Below are 12,980 nucleotides of genomic sequence, written 5' to 3' on the forward strand. Positions count from 1 at the left end.
GTCTCCGCCCCTCTGGCGTCGCGCAGGCGCACACGCCTAGAGCCGGGATTGGCCGCGTGTGCTGGTCGGGGCTTGGGGGGGGGGTCGGGGGAGCGATGCGCTTGCGCAGTCTAGCTTCGGCGTCCGCTTTGCATAAACGGGTAGTTTACGGATGCACGAGCCGAACTTTTCAGTTAAAAAAAGAGGACGTTTGGATCGATTTCCCACTACCAACTGTGAGAAGCGAATTCGCAAAAGGCCCTCTCTTCTTTTGCACTGGTTCGGTGAAGCTTTGGAACGAGATGCCTCGTGGCCTCCGTGGAAGGAAGCCTTTGAGGTCCTGGGAGCTGACATGTGCCCGCGGCCCGAGCCTCTCTGCGGAAGCCTGGCCCCTGCCACTATATAGAGTGGCAGTTTCCAGCCGAAAGATTTTAACTTGTTTTCCTAAATAAGATGGTGGGGTTGAGCCGATCTGATTGGGTCTGGGAGTAAATAAGTTACTTTTTTCCCCGATACGATAGCTCTGGGGTCCGAGGGTAGGAGAAACTGTTCCATTCTGGTGGATGCTGACTAGAGTAGCGTGCAAGGTGTGAAGCCTAGTTTCCGGGTCTCCTGGCTGGCTGCTGCAAGGTGCCCTTAACACCCACACTGGAAGAAACAGGCCTGAGACCGACCTCTCCTTTCCCGCCTCCAGGCACGAAGATGAAGACCTGCTAAATCGATAGACAGAGCTATCTCCAGAAGGCCCCAAACACAACACCTCAACTGGGCAACTTAGCAAATGAAGCCTACCTACTAAGTGAAGACACACGATTCCAAATTCAGAGCACTTGCTAAACTGAAAATAGGTACTGTTTAACGTTATGGGAAAACAAGGAATTTCATACACCAAGAGAGAGAAGTGTTAATGGGGCAAAGTGATTTAGCAGTCTTCCAGAAATTTATCCTACAGAAATACTAATAAAGTAATATGGGCAAAAATGTTTACTGTAGCATGTAATAAAATAAGTTAACTGTCAGAAAACTTAAATCATAATCTTATTCACACAATGGAATACAATACAGCTATAAATTTTTCAATGGGACAGCTACTTATATACTGAGATAAAAAGATGTTCAGAAATATGAAGTGAAAGAAGCACCCCACAGAGCTGCCCAGGGCTCATGCCACCTGACACGGGTGTTGATAAGAGTACCTGTGGACACATGCTTACACAGAGTCTGGAAGCAAACACCAAACTACTGACAAGTGCTTGCCTCTGGAGGATGGTTTTCAGGTTTTATTTTAACCATATATACATTATTTTCATTCTGATTCATCACTTACTCAACAATATTTACTCAATGCCCAATATGTCCCAGTCCTGAAATACAGTAAAAAAAGAAAGTAAAATGAAAGTCGCTCAGTCGTGTCCCCATGGACTGTACCCCACAAGGCTCCTCTGTTCACGAGATTCTTCAGGCAAGAATACTGGAGTGGGTAGCCATTCCCTTCTCCAGGGGATCTTCCGGACCCAGGGATGGAACCTGAGTCTCCTGCATTATAGGCAGATTCTCTACCATCTGAACCACCAGGGAAGCCATGTAGTAATCCCCAAATAAATTTTTGTTTTGTTTTGATCTTTGGAGCTTATATTCAAGTGAGAAAAAACATGCAAATACAAATGAGATTAAGTAAACTGTACAATATTACTAAATATGAAAGAGAAAAAAACAGGAGACAGGAGTGCTCCGGTAGCTACAATTTTGGTTGAGACTCCCTAAAACAGACATTTTAGTATAGAAATGAGGTTGGGGAAAGCTTGGATATTAACGTATGGCAAACAGCAAGTGCAAAGGTCCTGAGGTCTGACCTGTTCTGGAAAAGGGGAGGGTGCCTGGGGTATGGTAAACCCAATGGGTGGGGAGGATGGTGTGAACTGCCAAGGGTGTGAACCTGTGAAAAGTTCTCTTCTGATTGCGTCTATCTTCTAGCAGAAATAAGAATAAACATCAGCCAAAAGTCTGGAAGGAGGAGGAGGAAGTGCTTTAAAGAGAATGAATGAAATGGTCCACTGGAGAGAATGTATGAACATACTACTTCTTAAAGTAGAACTGTAATTAACATGCAGCAAACTGCACAATTCGGTAAATTCTGACATGTCAAACCAGAACTCCATCAATAGGGCAAACACATCCATCACACACACGCAGCCTCCCCGCCCCATTTCTTCATGCACCTTTGAAGCTCCTCAAATCCCTCCTCGCCAAACCCCACTCCCACTGATCTGCTACTTCCAGATTTCTGTACATTTTCTAGAATTCTATATAAAGGAAAGCATACATTTTTTGTCTTTCACTCAACATAAGCATTTTGAGGTGTATCAGTGTTGTATACATGGATAGTGAATTGCTTTTTGTTGCTGAGCAATATTTCATTATATGAATAATGATTTATCCACTCACCTACTGATGGGCATGTGGGTTGTTGCCAGCTTTGGGTTATTACAAATAAAGCTACTATGAACATTCACGTACAACTCTTCATATGGACTTTATATTTTGGCAAATAAATAGGAGTGTTAAGTACATGTTTTAACCTTTTAAGAACTGTGCAGCTCTTTTCCAACGTGGTTGTACCATTTTACACTCCCTCCAGCAGAGTATGAGTTCCAGTTCCGCCACAACCTCATCAGGATGTGGGATGGTGTTTTTAATTTTAGTAATAGGCTAGGTATGGAGCGGTGTCTCGCTGTGGCTTTAACTTGCATTTTGTTGCCGTTCAGTCGCTCAGTTGCGTCTTGACTCTTTGCAGACTCCACAGACTGCAGCATGCCAGGCTTCCCTGTCCTCCACTCTCTCCCAGAGTTTGCTCATGTCCACTGAGTCTGTGATACTATCTAACCATGCATTTTACTTATGTCTAATTCTGTTGAACATCTCATGTGCTGACTTGTCACCTATATAGCCTCTCTAGTTAAGTATTAATTTTGCCCATTTTTAAAATAGGCAAATAGATTTTACTGCTGGGTTGAGACTTCTTTATTCCAAATGCACTTCATCAGAAATGTTTGCAAATATCTTCTGCCACTCCATGACTTGTCTTCTTGTCCTCTAAACAGTGTATTTCAAAGAGCAGACGTCCTCAACTTTGATAAAGGCCAATTCATCAAACTTTTCTTCCAGGGATTGTGCTTTTGAGGTTGTAACCCAAGGACGAAGTTTCCCCTTTGTCTTCTAGAAGTTACACAGTTTAGGGTTTTACGTTTAGGACTGTAATCACTCTAAGTTACTTTTTGCAAATGTTAGGACATGGATCAATTTTTAATCTTGCATCTGGTGTCCAATTACTCTAGCACCATCTGTTCACTTTTGCACCTTTGTCAAAAACCAGCAGACCATGTGTGTAGGTCTATTTCTGTGTGTTATGTTCCATCACACATTGGATTTGTGCAGCTAGCAGAAGGGACTGATCCATTTAAGCAAAGAACCAATGAGTGAATGAATGGGGCTCCCAGGTATGAAGTATCCTGTCCTAAAGTTAAAGAACAAACATGGAGGAGCAGAAAGGCTGGGGCACTGTTACATATATATGTAAAGGAAGAAATTTCAAAAAGATGATGCTTAACGTACAGTGGGTTACTAGGTGTTGACATACGGACAGTTGTGGTGTCACATGGGTCTGAGCGGAAGTTGACTACACGAGGGTGTGGAGGAGCTGTGGGTGTGTGGGAGCAGGGGTGCTATGTACACGCGACAGTAAAGAAGGATGCAATCAACTCGTCACAGACTTCCCCAGGTGCATCCTTGCTCTGTGTTCCTCCCGGCGTTTCACTCATACCTGTAACAGAAACTTTTGCTCATTTTTTCCTGTTCTTTTCCATTCTAACTGGGCTCCTTGAAGGTAGATCCCATACTTCATTCCGCTATGGTACTAAGTACAGTGCTGGAAACAAAACATACACCACAGTACAGGAGGGTCGGGTGGGGTGAGTGTTACCTCCTCAGACCATTATGGCACTTGTGATGTGGGTTCCGTTTCAAGAGTGGCTGCAAGTTGCACAGTCGGGGGAGGGCACTGATGACCGCTTACTGAGACTCAGAGCACAATATCCTCTGCTGTGAAATCTCAACTTCACAGCTTATACATACCCTGTGGGTCAAATAGCATTTCACCTACCACTACTGCATATAAAATACAGATACACTTGATTTTTTAAAAAAAATCATAAAAAAACAAAACAAAACAAAACTGAACCTAGGAAAAAAGGAATCTTGTCACAAAGGGCACTTTAGTAACCTTCACTGTGGTCCTTTTTCTCCGATACACATGATCAATATGTGAGGTAGACTTGACTGGCTTCATTCCATCCAGATCTCCACTAAGAGCCCACCTGGGGAAGCTTCAAACTGGGACCCTGCAATGAAGGCGCGGAGCTGGGCTTCACTATTCCTGGTGAGGATGGTCTGTAATCACAGTGGAAGGAGAGGCAAGGAGGGAGGGAGGATGTACCTTCCGCAACTACACTTTTAAATTCACCCTTAAAACAGAATGGAGGAGCTCTAATCATATGTAATTTGAGTTTTGTCTTCCATAATTATTATATTTTTAACGGTCTGGATTATCTGCCTCTGCCAACTAACAGTGCACATTTCTGTAATTCTGAAGCAACCATGCCACAAAGCAAAAATAAACGAACCAAAAAGCTAGGCTACAACTAACAGTTTTATTCAATTTTGTTCTCTCAACTCAGAAGGCAACAAAGGACCACATAAAAAAGGGAGCACTTTATGTACACATAAAGTTGGTCTGTGTATCTGTGTTTAGTAGAAAACTGACATCCCAACTACGTAAATGTTCTATTTATTGAGCTTCTACAACAGTCATTTCTAGGCCCTATGGTCATTACATTTTCATTTAAGGTACTAATTTCATGACTACAAAATGAGGCACTCATACAAAACAGATGGGAATGAAAACAGATGTATCCTATCTTCATGTTGCATTAAATGCCCAAGATATTGTTGGGGATCATCTGAAAGAAGCCCTTATTTACTCATGATGGCTGTTTTTTAAAAATGACAGAGGGCGGTAACAGACTGAAAGCAAAAACACCTGACTGCAGGGCACGTTAATGAGGAAGACACAAGGAAGTTAGAGAATCTTCACAGGTCAGACTTCTCCTAGTACCTCTGTGCTAAGACATTTGTTTTCTTCTTGAAGGCGACTGAACAGGTAACATTCTTAAGGAGTATTTTAAACATAATCATTTAATTTTACAATATAAAAAATTTATCACAGTAAGAGAGCCTAAAATGTTCAGTCCTGAAAACGAGAATAAGTAGCTTACATGAACATTTTAAAAATGCCAATGTTCTTACGCTGGTGCAACATTCTTCAGAGTAAGTAAATGAGTGAGTAAGGGTGTGTGTGTTTTAAAAAGTCATTAATTCAACCTAAATTCAAGAATTACACTTTAATAGTAGCATTTTGCCAATACAGAAAGGACATACCATCTAGGATCAAATCATCTGAGAAAAAGTTATTCTCTATTACTTGAATAAAGGAAAGAAAAAACACAAGACAAGAATCCACAGTAATAACAGTTATATTAAATGTTGAAATAAAAATTACTTTTCATTTACATCTGGAATTGAGATGTCCAATCTCCATTGTTTTTCCAGAGAACTAACAGGAAAAAAAAAATCACCTAAAAACATGGAGCTTTTTTAAGGCTAGGTATACACAAACTTCACATTGGCATTTTTTTCTTCAGCTTTCATCTCAACTATTAGTACTTAATAGTAGTTTAAAAATCAAACATAATTTGCTAATAATGAACAACTACACACTTCATACTGTGACCATTTGATAACTGGTCATGTAAAACTAACCCCAAAATGTTGATTTGTCTTCAATTTATAAACAGGGAAAGTAAAGCAAAAAGATCTTTCCTAAAGAACTTCCTTGAAGACAGTTTTAGCCCAATGTAAGATGATGCAGAACTAGACTATTTTTTTTTTTAATTCTACATGAAGAAGGGTAGCAATAGTAGCACTTTCTGAACTAGAAGTTTAAACATTTATAATACTATTAGTTAATAATAAAATCTTGATGCTACCCAAGTAAATGGTATGCCAGCAAATGCTTTCCTCATGAAAGCATTCACCTCACTGAAAACAACAGGACAAAGCACAGATGAAACCCAGGGGAGACCCTTAAGTAAGAGAAAACAAAGGGATCTGCCAGTGAGATGGAGGGCAACTTTTTGGCCATTCTTTTTTTCTTTTTTTTTTTAACAAAATATCTGATAAGATTCATTTAAAATTTTGTAGAGTAACAATTTTTATCTATTGTGGTATCTGTCTAGATTTCTTTCTGGCAAGACAGATAAACGTGTTCCAATAACTTTGTATCAAGATCTACAAATTCTCTGAAAAATTTAAAAAGAAACAAAATTAACATAATTAAAGTTATATGCCCAATTTGATCATATTTTTCCCCCAAAGAGAACAATTTATATAGACATACACCATAACAAGTGGCATTATGTTTAAAAAATGCTGATTTTTACAGTAGGACTAGATTTCTAAGTGAAGGCAGGGCTAGCAAAGACCTTATTTCAAACATGAGAAAGGGCCACCACCAAGTGTGGAAACTGTAACACTGAGTCCTATGTCAAGCTTTTTCTTTTTTTGATACTGATGTTTTAAAGTTCTCACTTACCACTTCAGGAAAAATTGCTGAAATATGAAACAATCAGAACCTGGTGCTTTTGATTTTGGTAGCTTATGTTTGGCTGACTCTCACACTTTAAAAATCCTTGGATTTAAGCCTATGGGTTTTAATACTATATGGAAACTCTTTTATGGTTTTTTAAGACCTTTGCTGACCATTTTCTCTGAGAACTTCTAAGTTATCATTCATAAAACAAACACTCCCCTTACAATATACCATCACCATCAAACACTGGGATCACAGGCCCGACCATTCTCTCTCTCCATCTCTCACTTGAAGCTTTGGTTATACGGGAAAACCAAGTCTCTAAGTGCTCTGCCTTCTGAGATTTTACAGCATGCTTTCAATGAAATACACTTTGCACTCCTATGTTAAAAGGCCAGCGTGGCCAGCTTCCTCCTGGTCAAATAAAACCAAGCTGATTTCACTGACAAGTTTTATTCTGTAAACAAAAAGCTTCAGAAACTTCTGAGAAAAGCACTGGCCCTAATCCTCACCCAGGGACGTGCTCGCCAGTGGGACCTGGGGCTCCAGCCAGTCTCCTCTAATCTAAGCCCACAATCTAATGCTGTCAACCTAAGACCACAAACCCCGGCTACACTGGACAGACATTCAGTATGCCCTTATTCCAGGAAGATGTAGGGTCACTGGTGATGTTATTTTCTTAAGATTTATGATCGTGAGTGACTCCTGGCCACTGCTGCCAAAAGGACAGCTGTGTGTGGGAAAGGGGAATTGGGGGACCCAAAGAAAAAACTTTTGGACTTTTGTTTTTCCTCTTAAGTATAGACATGCCCCTAACAAGCACAAAACCCCTACTCCCGATGCTGATCACTAGGAATATTAAATTATCAAAATTAAAAATAATTTCCTCACCTAGCACAAGATACTATACAATATTACAAACACAGACATATGAAAAAAAATCAGGCAGTAGAAAATGTACAACAGCTTTGGTGTTATACAAAATAACTTCCAAAAACGATTGACAGTGAAGCACAAGTTCATGTTTTCTTAGCACAGACACTCCACTGTTGATTTCTACTTGTTTCCTTTTACGTTCTTGGTAAGGTCTGAACAGCCAAGACACACAGAACGCACAGTTCACTTAAAAAGAACTGCTAGGAACACCAGGACATCGTGCTCCAAACGATGTCATTAAAAAGTCTGCCTCTGCACTACAGCTCTGTGGCACATTTCCTGTCAAGATCACAGCAGGTCCAAAATAAAGTGACAACTAGATTTAATAAATTAATATACATTTTGTTTAAAGATGTACAATGCACATTCTGTTTACTCCAGGGCTCTAGGGTATCCAGGAACTTCTATTTACACATGTACAGACCTCGGACAGCAGTGATGTCAGAAGATGCAAGGGCGGCAGGGTCTCGCTGCTGCTCGCTGAGTGCTGAGCACACAAGTCAAAGACACCTAACTTAAAAACAATGCTGAGAGATCACTGGGGAAATCTCCAGAGAGAGAAGTCCACAAAAAAGGACACGTGAAGGCAAGGGGAAGGCCAAGGTAGTGGAGACAACCACTTTATTCCTGGGACGACTGTGGAGGTGGTGGTGACGTGCCTTGTTTGCCGGATTTCCGTTCATAGTTCACGAGGCGCTGGCCCACAAGGTACCTGGGTTGTAAAAACAGGGTGGTTACTCTCTTCTGTCATCTTCCTTACTAAACATCCTTCCTCGGGGTAGCCAGTGATACATTTTTAAAAATGTAAATCAGATCACTTCACTACCTCTTAGAACCCTTCAATACTTAGGGAGGTAGAATGGGGGGTCTAGAATGACCACAAGCACAAAAGCAGGCATTTCATAGCAAGCCATGGGGCTTACCAGGAGACAGAGATGCACAGGTCAGTGGCCTCGGATGCTGTGCGATGGAGAATACACTCTGGTCCACAGACCAGGGGCCCTCAGAAACTGAGCCCTGGAGGCCAGAGGTAGGTAAGGTCAAGTAAACTTTCTCAGGGGATTTAAGTCTTACAGATCCTATTTTACAAAACAGGTAAGTGGACAGATCTGAAGAAATGGACTGCAATTATCACCAGGAAGCTGGGTAGGGAGGAGAGTCAAACTCTGAAAAGCTCCAGCTCTAAAGAAAAGGAGAAATCAAAAGGCAAAGTTTTCAAGGAGGTCCAACGGAGAAGTGTGTGTGCAGGGGACTGACAGAAGATAGGAGCTTATGGTTCAAGAAAGAAGACTAACTGTCCGTAACCTGTGCGATGTGGCGGCAGGGAGGTGACGACAGATGAAGCAGGGCTGCAGAGACGGAGATGGAAGTTCCTGCGGCTGGAGTGATGAGGCTGGAGTCCCCATCAGGATGGTGTCCCCGTAACAATCGCAGGGGCTGGGGAGGAGGGGCAGGAACATGCCTCTCCTGGAGGCTGACCCCAGGAGACGAGGGGGTGCAAAGCTGATGGTAACAAGCTGGGCCAGGGGTCGAGAACAAGTGCACCCGCTTGGAGTCAGCAACAGAGATCCAGAAGTGCCCAGCAGGACTTGACACAACGGTGTGTGAAAGCGGGAGAGGGAAGCCAGCCCATGACAGGGCGCCGGGCACTGCTGCAGTCAACAGCAAGCATGCAAAAGCCCAGGGAACGGAGGCCTGGCACGTGCTGAGGACTCAGGACTCAGCAGCTTTTCTTTTTCACCATGATCTTCTCTACCCTGACTTCCATCTATCACTCTTCTGCCAACACATATGCTGCACAAGGTACTCTGGCAGTTTATGCAAAGGAGCTTATTAAAAACATTCCACTAATCCTACAGCTTCTTTGTCATGAGCTCACTGTTTAATCCCTTTTCTTTTTGTCCTCCTGATATTCTTTCTGAAGGTAACCATTCCTTATCCCACTGTTCCCCAACCAAACAGTGTTTTTTCAAACTGTGAGGATTTTGTAAATGTTTTAGACAATGCCAACCTAGTAATATCTGACATAATCCACAGGGCACTACCGGACACACACCTGAAGTTCAAACCATATCAAGATATTAAGCACAGAGAGAAAAGCAAAGTAAACTTGCCCAGGACCCAAAAAGTAGGGGCAGAAAAAGAAGACTCTAAGCCCACAGGCAGTCTTGGTACCGCCCTCCCCACAGGCACACTCAGCGCCTCCCAGGGACCAAGCCCTGAGACACGCACTGTGAATGTACACTGCGAACAGAACGTGGCCTCCGTGGAGCCTGCAGTTCAATGGTTTCCTGCACGGAGAGACAGAGGGGAAAGACAACAGAGGGCGCTGGGCTGCGGGCAGCTCCTGAGAGTGTCTCCTGTGTGTTACTGCAGTATTACTGCACTGCCAAGACAGGGGAGGTGAGAAAAACTTTCAGCACTGAAATCGCCTTCCCCATTCTTTCATGGTTGACAGAACTTAAGACTCTGACTCCCTAAGAAGTCTAGTGTTTATCATCACCAGTAAATGATATGGAGAAGCCCTGAACACTCTAGATTTCACTCTTTAAAAAGTTACTCTTAAGTAAGAGTCCTCAGAGTAACAAGGTGACCAAATAATCTGTTGTCCAAAGCTGGCTCTCACGACTAAACAGGGGCCGGTTGGGCGGGGTGGGGGTGGTGGCGGCTGCTAACAAAGACTTGAAGGCGCACGTGCAAACTGGGAGGACGGAGAATGACAGACGCACTTCCTGTGAGACGCCATTAAAGCACAAGAGGATTCCGCCTTCCAGCAGCACACAGAGGGTCAAAGGGCTGTTACCCCAGAAGGGGTTTTCATCGACTGTCCTCAGTTTCGCGGAGGGCAGGTGGCAGCGTCTCCTCAAAACAGAGTGTGGCACACTTTAAAGCAACCTTGACCTCTTCTCTCAGCCACAGGCAGAGAAACCCACCGGCCCGTGGCTACAGGAGGGGCTTGGGCACAACTGCGAGCTCCTAGAGTAGGTTTCTTTTTTTCTCTCTTTAGGTTTCTGATTTTTTATCTGAAACTACTTAATATACTGCCAGACCACGACATCAGAAAACAGACTGAAAAGTATTTCAAATGGACATTAAAAAAATCTACCCCCCAAAACGAGTTTCAGTCTTTTTCATCTCCGGCAATAATTCCGTATTTTTAGTCACTTGATCCAAGCCAAGTACTTAATAAATCTCTTTTTCCCTTTCTACACCCAACCTGTTAGCAAATCCTGTTCATTCTACCTCAGAATACATCCAGAATCTGAGCACTTTTCCCTCCTGTGATTTATCACATCAGACACAATAGTTAAGATACGTGACATTTTAACAAGGGCAGATAAACCAATAGTCTGGACTTACTTGTCATTTTTAATATGTTCATAAAGGCGCTTAAACTGGCGGACCTGGAAGGATAAAATTCCCATCAACACCACAACCATCAGCAAAAATGGATAAATCCGCCGATGGACCAAATTTTGCATTTCCGCAGTAACACCTGTAAAACCAAACAAAGGAGAACTCTTAAGTATATATACAGTGTATACAGAAAGACAGTGAAATGAAAATACATCCCTTCCCTAAGAAGAGGCAAGGGGAGCTTAACTAAAACTCATCCTGTACGACCCAGAGTGAGGCCAGGAGTGCCTGGGGCCAGTCCTAGCCAGAGGAGGAGCCCTGTGAACTACCCCCGGAGCTAGACTGTGCTCTGAATGACACAGAGCAACCAAAGAAAGCATGTTCACCAGAAAGTCTTGAACAGTAAGACTTGGCCTTCAGTCATCGTGGCTGCAGTGTGGAGAATGAGTTAGTGGTAGAGGGTTCTGAGCAGGGAAACCCAAAAAGGAGACGGCTGAGGTTGCAGTGAGAGCCGATCTCTGTCTCAACAGGAGGCAGGCAAGGGCACAGATGAGAGAACGGGTTCCCGGGGTCAGATCAGCAGCACTCAGAAGCCAGCTGAGTCAGAAAAGCAGAGAGCCTCAGGTGACATGTAAGACCTTCAAGGTCTCTGATTCATGCTACTTGTTGGAATGATAATGGGGGTAACTGAGAGAGGGAACTCAGTAGAAGAAAAATACCTGGAGGGGAAAACTGTCTATATTATTGAACATGTGCTTTAAGGTCGTGTGAGGCTTGTTCAGCATGTAACTACTAAGGTGCTATCTACATGTTAAAAGTGTCACAAATGAGCATCTCCTCTTTGGTTTTTCTTTTATGCTAAAGATTTTTTTACGTTTCAATACTTTCTTACCTGCCTAGAGAAGAAAACTGTGACAGAGTTTTATTATCCTTATCTTGCCCTGACTAGTGAAATCTAAAAAAAATAGTTTGAGAATCATTGTTTCAGCTGGATTTATATTTACAATAAAGCGTTTGGAGCCAGGTAACCTCATATTGGAAGGGACAAGAATGTACTGATGCGGATAAACCCACCGAGTAAAGGAACGATGCCGGACGCAATGACGTAAGGTACACACAAGGAAAGCAAGAGCACAGAGATCACTGGCGCTGCCAGTTTCCGAACGATGTACTGAAGGTCAATGTTCCGGATGCCATTTGCGTAAACCTGAAACACAGGGGATGGGTGAGAGCCACTATAGGAGACAAAATTCCTCCAGGCTAAAAAGGGCGATCTCTACTGCAGCCAAGCCACGGGGCAGGACCTACCAGCCCAAACGGATTCAAGGTGGCTGTTTTTTTTCAGAAGTCAAGGCAAATTCTGGAACACAACATAGGTGTGGTGTCCACAAATTTTCAAAAGACATGCATTTACTTCCTAACACTTTGCAGTTAACTCTGCTAAGAGATGCAGTAGTAAGATCTAATCGAGAATAACAGCTATACTAGCTCTGTGCTATACAACACCAGGTGGCATCCGTAACATTAGCTCAAGACCACATAACTTGAAGTAACTTTATATATAAATTGTGTGAGAGTAAGCTGTATTATTACTCAAGATTACATTCATGTTATCTGAATATAAGAAAACATTACAAATAGGAAGCATGTTTCTAAAGATCTAGTTATGAATCAAATTTGAACAAATCAAAAGCTATTTTATGTAACAATTCAGTATGAAAGAATGCTACAGTGAAATTTTTTTTAATTCAAGAATTTCTAAACTATTTCCATCATTTTATCTAGAAAGTTCTACTGAATAGTACTGCAGAGGAAAGAATGGATGGCAGTGGGGAGATCCTGGGAATAATGGAACATAAACATGGTGTGCAGAAGGGATCAAAACTGAAGAGCACTGTTTCCCCAACGCTCCAGCCTCTCCTGGCCCTCGACCACATAGTGTGGTGCGGCTCACTCCGGGCCCTGGGTCCCTCAGACATGGGCCAGAGCATCAGAATGTGAATGA

At 42.6% G+C, this 12,980-nt stretch overlaps 1 protein-coding gene across 1 annotated transcript in view; it reads right to left on the reverse strand.

Annotated features, from left to right (window-relative positions):
• Window positions 4,667-12,980, reverse strand: part of MARCH6 (membrane associated ring-CH-type finger 6) — a 74,711-nt gene continuing 66,397 nt past the window's right edge. Inside the window, exons 24-26 of the mRNA XM_018065553.1 lie at window positions 12,050-12,182; window positions 10,979-11,114; window positions 4,667-8,330 (exon numbers count right to left, since the gene is read on the reverse strand). Of these exons, the coding sequence (XP_017921042.1) occupies window positions 8,240-8,330; window positions 10,979-11,114; window positions 12,050-12,182 (360 nt within the window). The 3' untranslated portion in view covers window positions 4,667-8,239. The remainder of the gene's footprint in view (window positions 8,331-10,978; window positions 11,115-12,049; window positions 12,183-12,980) is intronic.

Source organism: Capra hircus, chromosome 20 (genome assembly GCF_001704415.2).
Source record: "Capra hircus breed San Clemente chromosome 20, ASM170441v1, whole genome shotgun sequence".
Lineage (NCBI taxonomy): Eukaryota > Metazoa > Chordata > Mammalia > Artiodactyla > Bovidae > Capra > Capra hircus.